Source organism: Schistocerca cancellata, chromosome 4, assembly GCF_023864275.1.
Source record: "Schistocerca cancellata isolate TAMUIC-IGC-003103 chromosome 4, iqSchCanc2.1, whole genome shotgun sequence".
Lineage (NCBI taxonomy): Eukaryota > Metazoa > Arthropoda > Insecta > Orthoptera > Acrididae > Schistocerca > Schistocerca cancellata.
Genome location: NC_064629.1, coordinates 777,442,665 through 777,464,040, shown reverse-complemented (window position 1 = coordinate 777,464,040; position 21,376 = coordinate 777,442,665). Strand labels below are relative to the sequence as shown.

At 37.6% G+C, this 21,376-nt stretch overlaps 1 protein-coding gene across 1 annotated transcript in view; it reads right to left on the bottom strand.

Annotated features, from left to right (window-relative positions):
* Positions 1-16,861, bottom strand: part of LOC126184609 (protein Pixie) — a 62,867-nt gene extending 46,006 nt beyond the window's left edge. The window contains exons 1-2 of the mRNA XM_049927062.1: positions 16,690-16,861; positions 9,018-9,237 (exon numbers count right to left, since the gene is read on the bottom strand). Coding sequence (XP_049783019.1) covers positions 9,018-9,230 — 213 coding nt within the window. The 5' untranslated portion in view covers positions 9,231-9,237; positions 16,690-16,861. The remainder of the gene's footprint in view (positions 1-9,017; positions 9,238-16,689) is intronic.
* Between the last annotated feature and the right edge of the window lie 4,515 nt (positions 16,862-21,376).

The following is a 21,376-nucleotide window of genomic DNA, read 5'->3' as shown; positions in this document are numbered from 1 at the left end:
ACATTGGAATTAATTTTAAAAAATTGATCTTTCATTATACAATGAATGAAATAATCACATCCAAGCTTGCTTGTTGGCACAGTTCATGAAAATCCTAAGGATCTTATTAATTTATGGCACCCCACACCAGACTTTAAATAATACACTGCAAAAAATACATAAATATACACACTACTTTGTTTCTGTCAGTCTTGTCTATATTAGTCTACTTTTGACAAGTAATTAGCAGATTTATCTAGATTTTGTTATAACTGCAATGTACAATATTAAAATTTCAATTACATTAACTCCTTTCAATTTTTCTAAAAGATTATTTTCATAAAGAATGACTAATATACAGATCAGAACAACATTCATTACTGCTGATTTTATACAGCTCTCTGCTCAGATTAAATGGGCCCAACAACATTGAAGTATACTTGACCCAAAAACAAACAAAAGGAAACATTATACTTTTCTCAGCAAACTTTAAATGGCTCTGAGCACTATGGGACTTAACAGCTATGGTCATCAGTCAGCAAACTTTAGATGAGAACACTTACAACATTCCCCCCCCCCCCCCGAGTCTCAAATTACATGCTCTTCAGAAAATTGACAGTTTCACGTCACCAAACATTATGGGTATATATGCGCATTTTAAATGTGGCAATGAGTGGAATACAGCAACACTTGCCACATGTTCAAATGAAGAAAAATACTTCTAGAAAACAGTCAACTCTTAACACACTGTCAGCTGTCCTATCATTCTACTGATTTATTTTTAACCAGAAAACTGGTCACTAACATTGTGAAACTGCAGTACTTTTACACGTCTGAGGGGCGAACTGGTGTTGCACCAAGAGAACTACTCTTCTACAAGGTGTACAACTTTGTTTCTACCGTTTTCTCCCAACATTTGAGACTTTAATGAAACAAATTGGTTACACATGTATCATTTGAAGTATTTTCCATCACTGGCCACTACTTTCTCCCATCTTTTGAGCAGTACAAATGCTGCGTCGAAAAAAAAATTGTTCACCTTTTGGAGCAATCCACAAATCGATCCGATTTGTGACTTCTTCATGAGATCGGAAGTGTTGGTTAGCCAGGCCATGCACGATTGATCTAAGCAGGTGATAGTCAGAGGGAGCAATGTCTGGAGAGTACGGTGGGTGGGGTAGGACTTCCCATTTTAACTTTTCCAAGTAGGTTTTGACCTCTTCTGCAACGCGTGGTTGAGTGTTGTCGTGCTGCAAAATCACTTTATTGTGCCTCTCGCTGTATTGCGGCCATTTCTTTTAATGCTCTGCTCAAATGCATTAACTGCGTTCAATAATGAACACCTGTGATTGTTTCACTTGGTTTTAACATCTCATAGTACACGACGCCAAGCTGGTCCCACCAAATGCATCTTGGAGCCGTGAATATTCGGTTTGGCCGTTGACGTGGAAGCATGGCTGGGACACCCCCACCATTTTGTGCATTTAGGGTTATCGTAATGAACCCATTTTTCATCCCCAGTCACAATGTGTTGCAGATATTCCTTTTGTTTTTGCCTCTGAAGCAACTGTTCACAAACACGCAAACACCATTCAACATCTCTTGGTTTCAGCTCACACGTGACCCAAGTTCCTTCTTTCTGAATCATGCCCATAGCCTTGAGACATTTTGAAATGGCTTAGCCTTGAGACATTTTGAAATGGCTTGCTGTGTCACTCCCACTAATCATACCAATTCTTCTTGAGATTGATGCGAGTCTTCACTCAGCAATGTCTCCTATTCTGCATCCTCAAAAAATTCTCTCTTCCACCACTATGCCGGTCTACGACGTTAAAATCACCATTCTTGAAGCGTTGAAAGCACTCGCGACACATTCTTTCACTAACAGCGTCCTCACCATACATACTTGAGAGCATTCGATGAGACTCGGCTGCTTCATACTGAAACAAAACAGTAACACCTCCCGCAAATGACAAGAATTAGGCTCGTAAACTGACATTTTCAATCAAGAACAACTTTATGATACAGATACAAATCGACTAATGTTTAGATGAGGTTATGTTGACCGAGGTCCAAGCTAAATGCCTGACATATGCAATCTGTTTCTTTCAACCGCTACTTACCGTTGTCGCCACCTATCGGGAAACGGCGGAAGAAAAGTTGTACCCCTTGTAGTATTACAGTAACTGCTTCCAAGTCATTACCACTGCACTGTCTTCACAATTTATGCTTTACTTATGTAATATTTTGTTAGTAATCTTCACAAGGAGAAATTTACTATGTTCTGCAAAATGAGGCATTCTGATATTCACAGAACACACATTGCTGCTACCCTAGTAAATGAAATATTATACTAAAGAGTTGATTGCTATCAAGAATACTCCTGGTAAAGCAACCCTTAAGAAAAGTATACAGTAACATACCATAAGAGGGCTTCAGAAAATGAAGGACGCTGTTACAGGCTAGCAAACTACATGTTTAGAATAGTTAATCACAGCCTGTATGAGAAAGTCACTGCCAATGGAAGATTTTGGCACTCGTTTGACAGTAAACAATATGCCATATGATTTGAGGAAAACAATCTTGTTCCAGCAGCAGTTTTCTTTCAGAAACTACAGCTAGTGTAGTTACAAAGTTAAAGATTCCTAATTTGAGAAGTGAACTGTTACGAACCAATGTTTTGAAATCTGGTCTGTAATGTCTGTCGTCTCCTGCAAGACCCAATCTTCTACTCATTGAAGAAAACTGCTGGGTATTATAATGTTTGTAAAGTATAGATATTTAATTAAAATATATGGGCAAGAGCAACACTACTTAAATTTACAATCTCCACCTTAATATTCGTAACAGTATTGAAGTCTATCTATGAAACTTAACTTTCTAACTGCAGAGCTTATTTCATATGTGGTGCAACTAATCATTGAAACACAGCACAGCTGCATTATGGAACCAGGTTCAGATAACAAAATCAAAATATCTTGGTAAATATCAAATATTTTTTCCAGGCTTAGGTTAGCTTGGCTCAAGCTCCAAGTACTGTCCATAAATTACGAAAGTGTTACCACAAACAACCCACAGGCACAAGTGAACAACAACAGAAGTGAATAGTTAAATTATCAGTAGATGAATGTGCCAGTTTTGCCTGAAAGATAACTAGTCTTCTCAAACTGCTCGACGGAGAGTTTCACCTCTGAAGCAGCCTCTTCAAACACTTTGTGAAGGTTTGAAGATTTTCTTTCAAACTATGCTCACAAGTATAGCTTTGGGGTGAAGATCTGTCATGAATGGCAGGTATCGAAGTATCCATATTTAGGTCCTCTCAAGAACCGCTCAAACTGAAGTTTTTTTTCACAATACTGAAGTATGCTGAAAATGCATATCACTACGTGTTTTCTCTGCAACAGTCACCCACCCAGTCCCTATGGCACAATGAATATGCTGATATTACAGCTGGTACTCCATTTTCTTCAAAACAAGAAAATTTCGTGGCAATTGTTGAGGGGACAAATCTGATTTCATCTTCAATATTATTTCTTTTGTATATGAATCTATTGCGTCATAGAGAGACTGTAACAAAGAAAGTAGAATCCACTATTTGCAGAATTCCTAAATAATTACACAGTGTTTTAAGTTGGATCATTATATTAGAGATGATGATGATACAGCACACCTGCTTTGGAATTGCAACTCCAGCCACTCTCCAAGTTTTCAGAATTAAACAATTACTTTCTCAGTAAACAACCATACTCTGTTCAGTCCCTAACCAAGTTTCATTTGGAATTCTACACATTTACATTTGAAAATGTTTTTGAATATACAAAGAACTAATCCTGGCAAAAATATAGTTGAACCAAACAACTGCTACAGCACCCCCAATGACCATGATAGTCTGAAATTTTCTTCTCAAGGTTTACATATCACATTATTATTATTTCTTTCCTTTCTCAGACGTTATGTCTGGTTAAAAATGGAAAGTGACGCGGACCTTGAAAAAGCGTGACTTCCTTTTAACTGTACGGTATATGTTACATTGCATTTAGGAACTTTTGGGTTATTGAACATTTATCAATAATTACAGATTTCTGTAGTTGTATATATACGTTTGGCTGTAGCTGTATTGCGTTGATATACTGGTGGATATTGTGTGGTATGACTCCTGCAGTTGATAGTATAATTTGTATACTGTCAACTTTATCCTGATGCCACATGTCCTTGACTTCCTCAGTCAGTTGGATGTATTTTTCAATTTTTTCTCCTGTTTTCTTCTGTATATTTGTTGTATTGTGTATGGATATTTCGATTAGTTGTGTTAATTTCTTCTTTTTATTGGTGAGTATAATGTCAGGTTTGTTATGGTGTTGTTTTATCTGTTATAATGGTTCTGTTCTAGTATAATTTGTATGCATCATTCTCCAGTACATTTTGTGGTGCATACTTGTATGTGTGAATGTGTTGTTTTATTAGTTTATGTTGTATGGCATGTTGTTGATGTATTATTTTTGCTACATTGTTATGTCTTCTGGTGTATTCTGTATTTGCTAGTATTGTACATATGCTTGTGATATGGTCTACTGTTTCTATTTGTTGTTTGCAAAGTCTGCATTTATCTGTTGTGGTATTGGGATCTTTAATAATATGCTTGCTGTAATATCTGATGTTTATTGTTTGATGCTGTATTGCAATCATGAATCCTTCTGTCTCACTGTATATATTGCCTTTTCTTAGCAATGTCTTGGATGCATCTTGATCGATGTGTAGCTGTGTTAGACGATACGGGTGCTTGCCATGTAGTGTTTTCTTTTTCCAATTTACTTTCTTCGTATCTGTTGATGTTATGTGATCTAAAGGGTTGTAGAAGTGGTTATGAAATTGCAATGGTGTAGCCGATGTATTTATATGAGTGATTGCTTTGTGTATTTTGCTAGTTTCTGCTCGTTCTAGAAAGAATTTTCTTAAATTGTCTACCTGTCCATAATGTAGGTTTTTTATGTCGATAAATCCCCTTCCACCTTCCTTTCTGCTTAATGTGAATCTTTCTGTTGCTGAATGTATGTGATGTATTCTATATTTGTGGCATTGTGATCGTGTAAGTGTATCGAGTGCTTCTAGGTCTGTGTTACTCCATTTCACTACTCCGAATGAGTAGGCCAATATTGGTACAGCATAAGTATTTATAGCTTTTGTTTTGCTTCTTGTTGCCAATTCTGTTTTCCGTATTTTTGTTAGTCTTTGTCTATATTTTTCTTTTAGTTCTTTAATATTTGTATTATCTATTCCTATTTTTTGTCTGTATCCTAGATATTTATAGGCATCTGTTTCTTCCATCACTTCTATGCAGTTGCTGTGGTTATCCAATATGTGACCTTCTTGTTTAGTGTGTTTTCCCATGACTATGCTATTTTTCTTACATTTGTCTGTTCCAAAAGCCATATTTATCATTGCTGAATACTTCTGTTATCTTTAGTAATCGGTTGAGTTGTTGCTGCCAGTAGTTTTAGATCATCCATGTGTAGCAAATGTGTGATTTTGTGTGGGTATGTTCCAGTAATATTATATCCATAATTTGTATTATTTAGCATGTTGGATAGTGGGTTCAGAGCAAGGCAGAACCAGAAAGGACTGAATGAGTCTCCTTGGTATATTCCACACTTAATCTGTATTGGCTGTGATGTGATATTATCTGAATTTGTTTGGATATTAAGTGTGGTTTTCCAGTTTTTCATTACTATGTTTAGGAACTGTATCAATTTAGGATCTACTTTGTATATTTCCAATATCTGTAGTAACCATGAGTGGGGTACACTATCAAAAGCTTTTTGGTAATCAATTTATGTGTAGTATAGTGACCTTTGTTTAGTTTTAGCTTGATATGTCACCTCTGTATCTATTATCAGTTGCTCTTTACATCCTTATGCTCCTTTGCAGCAGCCTTTTTGTTCTTCATTTATAATTTTGTTCTGTGTTGTATGTGTAATTAATTTCTGTGTAATGACTGAAATTAATATTTTGTAGATTGTTGGTAGGCATGTTATGGGGCGATATTTAGCTAGGTTTGCTGTGTCTGCTTGATCTTTAGGTTTCAGATAGGTTATTCCATGTGTATCAGGGAATGTGTATGGGTCTGCAATGTAACTGTTAAATAATTTATTTAGATGTGAATGTGTTGAGGTGAACTTCTTTAGCCAGAAATTTGCTATTTTATCATTTCCAGGGGCTTTCCAATTGTGCGTAGAATTAATTGCTCGGGTGACTTCATGTTGCAAAATTATCACTTCAGGCATTTGTGGTATCATCTTGTATGAGTCTGTTTCTGCTTGTATCCACCGTGCATGTCTATTATGTTGTACCGGGTTAGACCATATGTTGCTCCAGAAGTGTTCCATGTCTGTTATGTTTGGTGGATTGTCTATTTTAATGTGTTATCTATTGTCTGGTAAAATTTCTTTTGGTTTGTGTTGAATGTTTGGTTTTGTTTCCTTCTATTTTCACTTTTTTTGTATCTTCTAAGTTGTTTGGCCAATGCTTGTAATTTCTGCTTCTTTACATCTAATTGCTCTATTGCTTCTTGTTGTGAGATTTTACCTAACCTTTTTCGTTTTTTGTCTGATATTTCATTTCTTATAAATTGTGTTAGCTGTCCGATGTCTTTTCTCAGCTTTTCTATTCTGATCTGTAGCCTGTGTTGCCATGCTGGTTTTGTGGGTTTCTTCTGTGTGTTGGTTGCTTCTGATCTCTGCCTAGTGTGTATATTTATTGTAGTGAGTGCTACTACATAAACCAGTAGCTGTAACTCTTCCATAGTTGTATTTTCACTTATTTTGTTGTGTATGATTGTGTTGATAGTTTTTATTGTTGTTTCGACTTGTGGGTTATTTGGTGGTCTATGCAAGAATGGTCTAATGTCTGTATTTGTGTCTTTGTATTCTATATATGTCAGCTGAAATTTTTCTTCTATATCTAACATGTGTGTCACTTCGTGTTCTATTTGTGCTTGTTCTGGTGGCTGTCTTAAGATTTCATTTTCCTCTGATTGTTTAATTGATGCCTGTTGTTCTTGGTTTGTTTGCTCTGGGATGTTTGATTCCATTACTGTATTTTCTTCTTCTTCTTCTTCTTCTTCTTCTTCTTCTTCTTCTTCTTCTTCTAATTGCACATTATTTAGTTCCAGTATTTGTTGTACTTGTTGTTTGATGTTTTCTAATTCTGACTGGGGTATCCTGCTATTTTTTATTATTACACGGATCTGATGAGCTAGTCGTTGTTCTGTTAAAAATTTTGATTCTGGGTATCTGGTAATAAATGTTGTGTATACTTGTGATCTGTATCCAGTTGTGTTGGTTCCTAGGTTTGTTGCTTGATAATACCAGAACATGAGGTGTCGATTAACTTCATCTGACCATCTCATCCTCTGTCTTTGTTTTCCTTTTAGGGTGGTTGCAGGAAGCATATCCTGCAAAACACCTCTATTTGGATTTAAATCATTTTCCAGTTGGCTAGCAGTGTCGTTAGCATTGTGGGTGGGCATAGGGTTCAAACGTCATCCCCGACCATGACGGCGCTTGTTCGAGGCTTCTTTAGTTCTGTCCTGAACCAACTAATCACACTAAAAGGGGGGTTAGCCCTATTAGTGGTTTGTTCTTTTCGTCGCCTTTTACGACTGGCAGAACATACCGGAGGCCTATTCTTTTCCCGGGCCTCCACGGGGTTTATTATTATTATTATTATTATTATTATTATTATTATTATTATTACTTACTTACTTAATTTACATGTAATCTGTTTCCAGGAGTATGTGATTTTGTGTTGCTCAGCCAATGTAACACGGGTGGGGGCTAAGGCAGCAGGGATGGCCCCTGCACTAAATTTTTCCATGTAAATTTTACCATACGATTTTTCATAGATATTGAAAAAATACTGTAATTAGATTTGTTTTATGTTTATTTCCTCTATTTTATAATATCTATATTTAACATGCTGCATTTCCTTGTGTTTTAAGCAAATATGATGCCTTAATGAATTTTCAATTAGTGTTTCAAACCATTTGTGCTGCAGGTGCAAAGAGTCTTCTGTAACAGTCTTCTTAGACTTATAAAATGACATCGGCTTCTCCTGGTAGCTCACCACACAAAGAAATCATTTTTACATTTCTCCTGTGGGGTAGGTTTACAAACAAAACTGGAACCAAATTACCCTCATACAGGTTGATTTTAAACATATTATTCTACAACCCAGGAGTCAAAGATTCCAACAATGGAAAACAACACAATGTGTATTCAAAGAGTTCTTTCTTGTAGAAAGCACTAATTCCCAAAACAGCTACTACTTATAGCAGGGTTGATGAGTTATTCCAAATAGGATAAATGGAATGGTTTATAGAAACTCAGCAAGAACTTAAGACATGGAAAAAAAAAGATATTTTTATGGGGAATATGGAAGACTACTTGACATAGGTCACTCAGATAATCTGAACACATGAAAAAAGGTAAGAGGATAAGCATAACTTGGTGCTACAACAGCAAGAGGATGACTGACCCACAGCTGATGTGGGTAAAAAACTGAAAGATGAGGAAGAAAAATCACTGAAATCCACTCCAACAGAAACTGCATGGTAGAATATTACTTCTGAAGAAATGTTTGTTCACGTTTTCTGACAGTAGAAGTTTTAAATAAAATCACAGTTTCTATAAAAGTGGTGCAATTTACTTATTTGAGGTGGCATTTGTGTGTCTCCACAATACTTCTCTTCAAATAAAAACAGGAAATGGCAGATATGTGGAAGATGATACCACTTTTGAACCAAATTAAACCATACACTATTTTCCACTATCAGGCAATTAGGGGTCACCCAGCAGATGACCAACTGATCAGAGATTTTCACGTACTTTTTGTTGTAGATTTAAACAGGATTAGTGAGCAGGAACAGCAAAATTTTATCTTTCAGAAAGTTACCTATGGCTTATGACAACCCTACGGCAAAGCACAACTACAGATATAAAATCACTGTAACAAATTATTCTTAATCCTTACTTACGTCGTACCTTTACACAGATTCCACACCCAATACATAATTCTTCAGAAATTGATGCAATTTTGTCATTGGATGTCACCTCAATACATAATTTCCCCATTCGCACAACAGGACACGACTTCTTGCATTCTTGACGACAGCGTTTAGGCTTACACTTATCAGCTGTTACAATAGCAATTCTTGTAAGTTTGTCAGTTTCTTCTGTAGCTTTGCTTCTTGGCATATTTGTTCTGTAAAATAAAAATATTTAAAATTTCACTGAAATTCATTATAATCATCCTGCACTTTTCTATTGGCATCAATATATAAGGGGCGTTCAAAAAGAAACGAGCCAGAGGCATAATTACGGAAACCAGTACCTGTATGTTAGAAGTATTGACCCTGGCTGTTGAGACACTTGTCCCACTGTGACAAGGCAGTGAATGGTTTCTCATAAAATTCCTAGGGCTGAGATGTTAACCAGTTCCGCACACAAAGCTGGATGTCGTCGTCCGAGATGAATCGTTTGACCCCTCAGAGCCTTTTTAAGGGGACCAAAAATTCATTCCTTCTGATTCACTTCCTGCAGCATGGGACAACAGTGAATGCCCAGTGTTACTCGCAAACCTTGACCACCCTTCGCCAAGTGACCAAATGAAAACAACCAGACAATCTCACCCATGGGGTCATTCTGCTCCACAACAATGCAAAACCTCATACGGCCAATACAGTCGCGTCACTCCTGCAGAAATTCAAATCTGAGGTTCTAGGCCATCCTCCATACTGTCTGAACCTCTCTCCCTGTCATTACGCCATTTTTGGTCCCCTTCACAAGACTCTGAGGGGGCAAACAATTCACCTCGGACGACAAGGTCCAGCTGTACGTGCTATGAGACAGCAATTCCCCACCATGTGTAAAAGTGGGACAAGTGTCTCAACAGCCAGGGTCAATACTTCTAACATACAGGTACTGGTTTCCGTAATTATGCCTCTGGCTCGTTTCTTTTTGAATGCCCCTTATATAACACCATTTATCAATTTAAAGATAAAACAAGAAACTATATTATTAAATATATGGAAACTGATTATTAAAGCTGTACATTAAATATTTTCATGATTCTGTGGACTGCAATGGCAATACTAATTTAATTGTTCGTGATCCCATACTGTCATTCATCTATGATCAATCTACAATCTAAAACTCAAGCGAGAGTTTATTTCTAATATCTCAGGCACTTGCCACTATGTTAAAACTCAGTTCTGTTTTACTACTACAATTTTGTTACCTAACTTTCCTGCCACAAGGCAGAATATCAGGACAAGTCACAAGGCGGTGTCGTGTATAACACTGAACTAAAAGAACTGTTATTCCCTTCATAAATAAGGTGCATCTGGTTTACGTGCATAACACACACTAAGCACACACTAGCGCTGTCTCCTGTGCAAACAACAACAAACAAGACATCTTGGATCCAACACCACCTTGTGGTGGGAAGTTTAATATTGATTGAGGTATATGTGTTTTATTAACTCATTTACATGACTCTTCAATAAATATACTATAAACCATTTGAAAACACTTTTCCAAGACAAGTAACAATGTAACCTTAATGGCATGATATGGGGAAGGTTTCAATGGACCCATGAGGAAGGACCTGAAAACTTTTAATGTAGCCCCAGCCCATGGAAATAATATACTTCACCAAGAATGTATTACTATATGCAACACTAGGAATAAGTGAGAAAGTAAATGTAAAGGCCACAAAAGAAGTAAAAAGTGTCATAACTGTTAGAACTGCTGCAGATCTATACAGATGTATTATACTGCTTATTTTACAGATAAGTAATGCAGTCCATATTCAGACAATTGCATTCAGACACCAACACAGCCAAATTGTTACCACTCAAATTATACAAATCAAGCAAGCTGTCACTGCCGATGAAAAATGTAAACTTATGATTACAGTACTCAAAGTTAATATAAATTATGGACTAACAGACAAGTTGGCAGTTTGCACATAACTAAACAAAATGGTTGGGCTCTAGCATACAAAGTAGATGGGATATAAAGAACATCACTAAAATTAACCTTGTCAAATGTTTCACAAGTCAGCATAAGCAGCTTATCTTACGAAAACTTAAAAAAACACTATCCTACCACAAAACAACTTTTTATACAACAAAATTTGCATTTTTTGACATTTATGAATTATATATCCATCTCTCAAGTTTTCGAAGGAAATCTAATATACAGACTGGATGTTTTAGTTGGTTCTTTGTCTGTTGAAGTGAACCCCACAACAAAACAGGAAACTAGCACAAGGACAGATAATTCAGCTGTTTAGAACTTTAGTCTCAGTCCTATACCAGGAATGTGAAAAAAATTCAATGTTTTTCCAAAAGCAGCCATAAGAAGTAAAACTTGAAGAAAGAGGAAAATCATGTTAATTGAGATTCAAGGAGGGAGGGAAAGGGGGGCTGGGGAATGAGTTGAACAGGAAATCTTTAAAAGGTTAGAATACAAAGTGAAAAGCAGGTTCAAAGGAAATTAAACCGAGGGAATTGAGGGGGGATTGGGGGAAAGGAGAAAATGGAATGTAAGGCTGCAAAGAACGTTTACATTTGATTTCTGGCAGCGAAGTTCTTTTACCAGATGAGTAATTGCGAAGATTTTGTTAAACTCTTGATTTATTTCCCCAAATATCACAGTCTGAAGGAAACACAGACTTAAAAATGATGCCGATGTATGAATAAGAACAAATTATTTTATTCCTGTGGAGTCTGCAGGGAAGGAGGAGGCAAATGTCAGACACTTAAATTCATGCAGATGGAAGATTCTTGGAATCCCTGTTGAAAAGGCCCCTTCAGTAATATGTACATTCATTTTTTGTTCAAATAGTTTTAGTTCACAAAAGACTAGGGATAATAGTGTTGAAACAGCTTTGAGCACAACAGTGTCCTCACAGTTATATAAATATTTATGAAGAAATTTCAGAATTGCATTACTTTGCTTGCTTGCAGCCATAACTAGGCTCCATCTCAATAAACAGTGAGTATGCATGTTCCAGTTTGACAGGAGTACAGAAAAATGATTCAATAGTGTTCAATGAGAACTCTATGAGAGTGAGTACCTTGATCTCAAATGTCTTATCTACTAGTAATTTCAATGTTATTCGTCCACCTTTACTAAATAGAGATAACAGTGAGGAAACCTCTGATAAGCCTAACCAGCACATGTGCTTACTGAAATAAGGTGCACATTTGTTACACAAATACCTGACTATAGCTTGTCATTTGTCAACTCTATTCACTCACTGTCCTTGCCCAATGTGATACCCAGTAGAATAGCACCACCTCCTCCAGTTTCTGGAGGGGGAAACATATGTCATAAATTTTTTGAACTAGATTATCCAATGGATACATTTGTTGAAGTTCCCACAGCGAGTAGGATTGCCCCCAATTTAATACCAACCAATCTTATGATCAAGATTATGATAATTCCCTTATGTGATAATGGTTGCAGACAAAATAAATACACCAAGAAACAATTTCCATACTTTTCTTAATTTGATCAGCATCTACAATCTGAGGTTAAGAATGGCTCTGAGCACTATGCGACTTAACTTCGCCTAGAAATTAGAACTAATTAAACCTAACTAACCTAAGGACATCACACACATCCATGCCCAAGGCAGGATTCGAACCTGCGACCACTGTAGCGCCTAGAACCGCACGGCCACTCCGGCCGGCTCTGAGGTTAAGAGTAAATAGTTCAACAAATTATAGAATGTCATCAGATGTACTATACACAATAGCAATGAAAATGGCAGGGAGGAGGGGTTGTTCAGCTCCCTTACCCTTCATCTTCCTTTTGCTTCTAAGTGCAAATGGGATACCTTTGGCCTGCGTCAGTGACAGGGCAAACTGTTGCCACTGCATCATTTCTGTCATGGGTCCCATCCAAGTATCACTGCCAGCAGCAACAACTATTAAATGAAACCCTACTATTAACAGGATTTATATGGTTTCACTCATGCTATTGCCAGGACAGTTATGTAATAGTTTGCTGGGTGCAACTTTACATGTGGGCTGAGGACTTCCTGTTTGTCATGACTGGGGTGTCAAGCAAGAACATTATTGGGGGAAGTGCGCAGAAAAGTTGAATGGGGCACCTTCTATAGTTGTCAGTTTCACTGCTCCCTAGATCATATAATAACAAATTATAAATACAGCCACTGGAGTCTCCTATAGACAAAAGTTTGAAATATTTGTTAACAACAACAGTGTGGGGTGAAGTGTTTGTTGTGTTAGGGAGGGGGGGGGGGGGGGGAGGAGTGGGAAGGAAGTAAATTGAAAGCAGACTAGAAGCATTATTAAAATTTGAAAAACTAATAAAATGTACCCAGCTAAAAATACAGAGGAGACCTGGGAATATTTAAACTAAACTTTATGTTATTACATAAATATAACTTGGTCAGTTGTCCATACAATCATAACCAGTAATTATAGTGAGAAATGGATTGCAACCACCACTTTCTAGTTCAGGGAAGAATTCTTACACATGAAAATTACCAAATAAGCAACTCGCATGCTAGTCATAATGGTTACAAAGTAAAGAAAAATATGTATAGTGCATTGGTAAGAGAAACTAAAGCTATCCTGGGTGACTTTTGGTATACAGGCATCAGATGTGGTGTAAGGCATTATCTGTGCCAAATGTTCTGTCTCCTAATGCTGGAGATATCAGGCACTAGATTTTACCAAACTAAATCACTACTTCAAATAACACCTCTAAAACAATGTGACACAAATAAAAGAAGGTACAATAGTCAAAGTAGAGCAGGTAGTGTTAACATGATATTGCAAGAGGAAGTGAAGGGATACAGAGATCCAAATGAAGTCAACAATAATTTTAATCAGCATTATGTTACAGTAGTAAAAATTAAATTAAAAGGACAACAGTAAAAAGTTCAAACAACATCCCCAGAGTGATAAATGACTTCATGTTCCCAACAAATTAAACACAGAGTGCAATAACAATTAATATTCTTAAAAACAAAAACACTGAATGACTGTGTATCTGCTAGAATAATTAAATACTGTAGTCACTGGTTGATGCAACCATTGACTTTTCATGTAGGCTAAATTAAATAATAGTGGAAGTAATACTTCCAGAATGCTTCAAAAAGGTAAGTTAAGGTAGGGCCCCCAGGTTTGAAGCTGGAGTTACAAAAGATCCTGGGAATTACCACTATATTACTATAACCTTTCACATATCTAAAATATTACAAACTCTGTGTGAAGAGGTAAAACAGTACACTAGTCGTGACACAGAATTTATTTTAAGAAGTGCAGATCAAAGAAACAAAATAGGAAATTTTGAAGCTTATGCAGCAGAATCAGTACATAAATTATTGGTTTACTGCTTGACTGCTCCATGGAATTTGATTCTATAGGTCACAGATTCAATACAAAAAAAACTTAACTAGGGCACAGTAAAAAGCCACAAATGTTCTAGAAATCATAACATATTTCAGAACAAAGAACGATGTGTGCAGATAAATTACAATACTGGCAGTACCAATAAAAGCTTCTACTCTGATCTCCCTAGGAAAGAGAGAGGTACTAAGCTATCAAGCATTGCAGCCAACCAGCTGTCCTTATCCCGTAGGCTACATGTCCTATCAACTTAAAGAATGCTGCATGTTACATTTTGCCCTACAGTGAACACTGCATTACCTTGGCAAATCTTATATCATTGTGAGATGATCCTTGGATGAATATAGAGATGGATACATAGATAAATAAATGATCCAACTATGCCAAGTACTTTTTGTTTATTGATGACAGAAAAATGGTAGTAAACAGCAGATCAAATTTGGTACCAGAAAGATCAGTTATTGAAACTTTCCTAGACATTAATAACTGTATCCTAGGCTATCTTTTGTCATTAACCTGTGAAAAAGTACTACATGCCATTCAGAACTTTTAAGAGGTTTCTCACCAGGATATGCCTAAAATGTGACAGCAAACAGGTAAAAGAAGTTGGCAGTGTTACATTCTTGGGATTGAAGCATGATTATACATGTAACTTTGATGAGCACACCACAGAGTTGCTCTCTATTTGCAATGTGAATGTTGTCAGACATAGGTGATATAAAAATATCAAAGCTGGCATACCATGCTTACTTTCATTAGATGTCGTGCAGAATTATTTTTTGTGATAACTCATCAAACCAAACTAATGTTTTATGAGTCCAAAAACATGTAATAAAAATTATTTGTGGTGACTACTCAAGAGCACCCTACAGAGTAAGTTTAGAGAACTGGGGTTATTAAATGATGATTATTCCATAATAAAATTCGTCATTCAAACCAACAGCTTAGTTCATGTAAAAAAAAGTAATCTTGACAAAGATTTTAAGTCACTTACTTTGGTCCAGAAAGGTGTCAATTATCGAGAACATATTTTCAATAACTTGCCAGCCTCAAGGAAAAAAAAAAAGTTTAATTAGTGATGAAGTTCCGTTTAAGAAGTGCCTAAAGCATTTATTGGTCACCAATTCCTAATCCACTGTTTAATTTCTTAGTAGAACCAACTGCTTTGTGTATATTACTAATATGAAATATTGAATGTAGTAGTAAGCACTCACTTTTGTACAGTCAGTGCAGTAAGGTTATCATTTTAAATAAATGTTGTAAAATGGGTTTTATATTTAATGAAACATTGTTACAGTAACCCAAGATTTATCATATACTCCTCAGTGTGTTGAACATTTGCCTGTTTTGTGAAAAGTCTCCCCCCCCCCCCCCCCCATTGTGTATTCTTGTTTTCATCTCGTGTTCTGCATCTAAGAGGCTCTCCTCACTGCAGATCTATTGAAACAAATTTAATCTAATGTATAGCCAAAAATTCTGATATATGTACATTCTTGTATATATGACTCATATCTATGGAACATTATCACATGGTGACCCTAGCTATCTGAAATCCTAAGAGTCAATTAGGCTTGCTTCCTCTTCCCTCCTACATCTAAGAAAACAGTTTCACATTCTGCTTTCGTAATAACAACACTGTGCATGTGATAAATATTGTCAGGATAAAACTATTTTATAGACCATCTTTTCACCAACAGCCATTGCAACACAAAGTGGATCATTATTATTTTAAACATTATTTTAAAAAAAGCACGATTATGCAACCTAACACGGCTGATGGGCTTCCTCAGTACAATAATCCCTGGCATTTTCACATCGTGCAATTGTTTTAAATCATCCTGTGTAAAAGTGGGAATGGAACTGACACATTCGAGTTGAGGTGCCGTTATTTTGGGCTTGTCGTCTGCAAGAACAGAAAGTACTACCTTAAGGGTAAGTGTTACAATAAGGAACATACTACCGTGCCCTCCATTGCACGAGTAATTACTTAAATAATTACAAGCATTAGGCAACAGAAAAGTACGTTCCCCGCACCAAGAATTTGAGAGACAGCGTGAGTGTCCTTTCCGTAACACAACACAGCAGCGCAAGGATGAAGTTACAAGCTTCAGTCATGTGTTATGTTTGAACAAAGCAAAATATCATATTTCTGGATAAATTAAAGCTAGTGACACACTTAAATATAACATAAACGCGATATGCAGTACAATTACAGACAAAAATGTGTTTACAGTATGGTTATGCAATTCGTGTATAATACGTACCACAGAATGTCCCGTATCGATTTTCACTTCCTGCACACAGTTGTGCCTACAATTTAACACTGACCCACAAACCCTACACACACTATACAATACACTCACTCGAAAAACGTGTTCACAAAACTTACACCATGCACTCTGACATCCATTCGTGGGTAAAAGGCTTGCCAACACACGCGTTTAGAAAGTCCGCCGCCTCCAAAGATTAACGCTTTGTCCATGTGCTTAGGCGGCCGACATTTGCGTACTTAAACGTTGAATTATTAACTGTATACCGCACATGTTTTTGATTGAAAAAAATACAATTGTTGAAACCGAAAAATATAGGAAATTATGTTCTGGAGAGAAGCAATTCGTCGTAGCCACTTCGTTGACTCCGTACTGCATTAAAACACGAAACGTTCATTTTCCTGCACACAATTCAGTTCGCGATGGCATTCCTCTCTCTTTAAGTGGTTGCACGATTAATGAAATAATACACCAGATTTCTGGTATTCAGGGTGGGTGGTAAGCTCTCATGGAAACCACATAAAAACCCTATAGCTACTGGATCCAGCTACCTTTACTTTTATTCGGGCCTCAGTCTAATAAGCTGAGGATTTTTATACATCTACAAACATTTTCAGTAAGCCTTCACGACACACAAAGCCTGTTACAGCCAATTATTAAGTTTACAACGCAAGCTGGAGGTTTTCTTCCAGACAAAGTCCTTTTGTATCCTTCAGGAATACACTAGGTTTACTTCACTGTGTTTATTTCAGTATCACTCACTGAAATTAATGGAACAGCTTCAGTACTATTCATATTTGAATGCCTTAGGATCGCGTGATAGTGATATTACCGTATGACTTGAAGTTACTAAAATCTGTTGAGTTTCCTGATTTGCATTTTCCCAAAGCACTCCAGTAATTTTCAATGTTACTTTGATTGCGACACTTCAAGTTTACGTTATTTTTTATTATTATCCATTGTTCGATAAGTTTTGTATGTGATAGGGCATTTTCTATGACACTATCATGGGCAAGATACCATGCCAGTACGGAATATAAATTCTATAAATGGATTAGAAAAAATACACAACTTACAGGTTAGGTCTATATAATCTGCCACACACAAGTTATATTTCCGTACTCCAAATTACACCCATGAGCAACTTAATTACTCACCCAAACTTAGTAACGCATACTGTATGTCGAACTGATCGCTGAGCTCCCGTGTTCCGAAACTGTAGTGAGTAACAGTCGAAAGACTTCGGGGCCTTGCATTTTCTGTACGGTCACAACCACGATCCAATTCTAAGAATAGTATTACTGTGTATAGTATTGTAGGCACTAAATGTCATATTGAGATGCCGGGTATATTTCAGATGAAATGCGCGATGACGCTACTTAAGACTTCTCAGAGAATTTAATCAATAATGTCGCCGAATGTTGCTTTTGCGAACTGACACAGAAGTTACACAATTATTTGCTAATGAATATGCCAATGCACGTTTACTTGGTATTCTGGCAATCGTGACAATCTCTCTCTCTCTCTCTCTCTCTCTCTCTATATATATATATATATATATATATATATATATATATATATATATATATATATGGTGTTTCAAAAATGACCGGTATATTTGAAACGGCAATAAAAACTAAATGAGCAGCGATAGAAATACACCGTTTGTTGCAATATGCTTGGGACAACAGTACATTTTCAGGCGGACAAACTTTCGAAATTACAGTAGTTACAATTTTCAACAACAGATGGCGCTGCAAGTGATGTGAAAGACATAGAAGACAACGCAGTCTGTGGGTGCGCCATTCTGTACGTCGTCTTTCTGCTGTAAGCGTGTGCTGTTCACAACGTGCAAGTGTGCTGTGAACAGAGGATTTTTCTGGTGTTGGAATTCCACCGCCTAGAACACAGTGTTGTTGCAACAAGACGAAGTTTTCAACAGAGGTTTAATGTAACCAAAGGACCGAAAAGCGATACAATAAAGGATCTGTTTGAAAAATTTCAACGGACTGGGAACGTGACGGATGAACGTGCTGGAAAGGTAGGGCGACCGCATACGGCAACCACAGAGGGCAACGCGCAGCTAGTGCAGCAGGTGATCCAACAGCGGCCTCGGGTTTCCGTTCGCCGTGTTGCAGCTGCGGTCCAAATGACGCCAACGTCCACGTATCGTCTCATGTGCCAGAGTTGACACCTCTATCCATACAAAATTCAAACGCGGCAACCCCTCAGCGCCGCTACCATTGCTGCACGAGAGACATTCGCTAACGATATAGTGCACAGGATTGATGACGGCGATATGCATGTGGGCAGCATTTGGTTTACTGACGAAGCTTATTTTTACCTGGACGGCTTTGTCAATAAACAGAACTGACGCATATGGGGAACCGAAAAGCCCCATGTTGCAGTCCCATCGTCCCTGCATCCTCAAAAAGTACTGGTCTGGGCCGCCATTTCTTCCAAAGGAATCATTGGCCCATTTTTCAGATGCAAAACGATTACTGCATCACGCTATCTGGACATTCTTCGTGAATTTGTGGCGGTACAAACTGCCTTAGACGACACTGCGAACACCTCGTGGTTTATGCAAGATGGTGCCCGGCCACATCGCACGGCCGACGTCTTTAATTTCCTGAATGAATATTTCGATGATCGTGTGATTGCTTTGGGCTATCCGAAACATACAGGAGGCGGCGTGGATTGGCCTCCCTATTCGCCAGACATGAACCCCTGTGACTTCTTTCTGTGGGGACACTTGAAAGACCAGGTGTACCGCCAGAATCCAGAAACAATTGAACAGCTGAAGCAGTACATCTCATCTGCATGTGAAGCCATTCCGCCAGACACGCTGTCAAAGGTTTCGGGTAATTTCATTCAGACTACGCCATATTATTGCTACGCATGGTGGATATGTGGAAATTATCCTACTATAGAGTTTCCCAGACCGCAGCGCCATCTGTTGTTGACAATTGTAACTACTGTAATTTCGAAAGTTTGTCTGCCTGAAAATGTACTGTTGTCCCAAGCATATTGCAACAAACGGTGTATTTCTATCGCTGCTCGTTTAGTTTTTATTACCGTTTCAAATATACCGGTCATTTTTGAAACACCCTGTGTAATATATATATATATATATATATATCCGTAAAAGTTTGACAAATGGTAGCACCCCCTTGCATGCTGGTGAAGGTGATGCACTGTGGTATGGCTACAATGAAAGACGCCGCTAAAAGCGTTGCGGAACTCTTCTGATCCATGACCATTCAACCGCCGCCCAGTCATGGTGAGTGTTCCGAGATGGTTTTGCGGCTAACGTCACACACGGCAATTTTTTTCCCGTTCGATGATATTCGCGGTTGAAACAGTCGCCGAAGGGTGCCACATTTGAAACTATTGTAATCGAGGCAAATGAAGCGGCCCGAAAATAAAAATCGGGTATCACACTTGCGACAAAAATCTGTGGTTTGTGTAGCGTAGTACAGCCAGCCGAGTGGGCAAACCTTGCAAGATGAGCTGTCATTCTAAACTAAAACATGTAGGTGCAGGAACGTACATGTTTTTCATCGGTGTAGAAGACGTGACTGCCTACTAAAATGATTAGATTCATCCAGTATTTGTGAATCGCCCAAGTGAAGGGAAGTATATGTTATTACACAAGAAACTTGAGGTTTTTGTGGTAAAATTCTTTGATTACTAGCGTATGTTTGTAGCAGCTTTCGATTTACTGTTGTCTAATATTAAAACTAACTCACATAAAAAGAAACTTAAGCAATGTGATTGTGTCGGTGCAGCAGTAAAACAATGAGATAAGTAAAACACTGAGGTAAGATTTTGTTATTAAATAGTGTGAGTAATTCATTAACATAAACAAGAACTAGGTTGTAATTAACGAGTTTATGTTAAAAGATCACTTCTAATATTCTTCAGACAACTATATACACTTTTGAGATACAACGATACACAGAGGAAACGAAGCAGTATGGTACACTGTATCGCAACTGGCGAAGCAAGCAGGGCGGCGACGCAAACGAAAAGCGCCCATTTAAAAAAAATAACGAGACAGAGAGAGAGAGAGAGAGAGAGAGAGAGAGAGAGAGAGAGAGAGAGAGAGAGAGAGGCAGGCCCTGACCCATTTCACAGCGACAATCGCGGGCGGCAACTTCACTGTTCACTGAGTGAGAAATTCCAGCACAGTGTGGCACTTTCCGTTTGAATCAGTTGGTTCTGATCCTTCGTCGACAAGAATCGTTTAACTTCATTGAGTAAATCGCCTAGTGTGGCATTAGCTTAAGGGTGCACACTTAATTATTACGAGGGTCTAACCTGGAGCAGGGACGTTACACAAGCACAAATAGGTTTGTCGTTGGGTGACTTGGAGCACCACTTAAGCTTCTGTAAACCAATAAATGTTCCTCAAACTAGTATGACAATTCAGGAGGAATAGGATGCTGCATCACCTTCCCGAAGGTACCATCATCTGCAGACTTATATATGAATGTATATGGTCAGACAGTCTGCTTCTGTATCATTTGACATAACGGTAGATGTACCAGGGGCCTCATTTAAATTGCCACTTGATAATATCTCAACCAGCTGCCTGAACAATGTGCCGTTGGCAACTAGGATGCATTGATTCGTCCAATTTTTGAAGTATCCATAACCTAGCCATCAGTGTATGCCA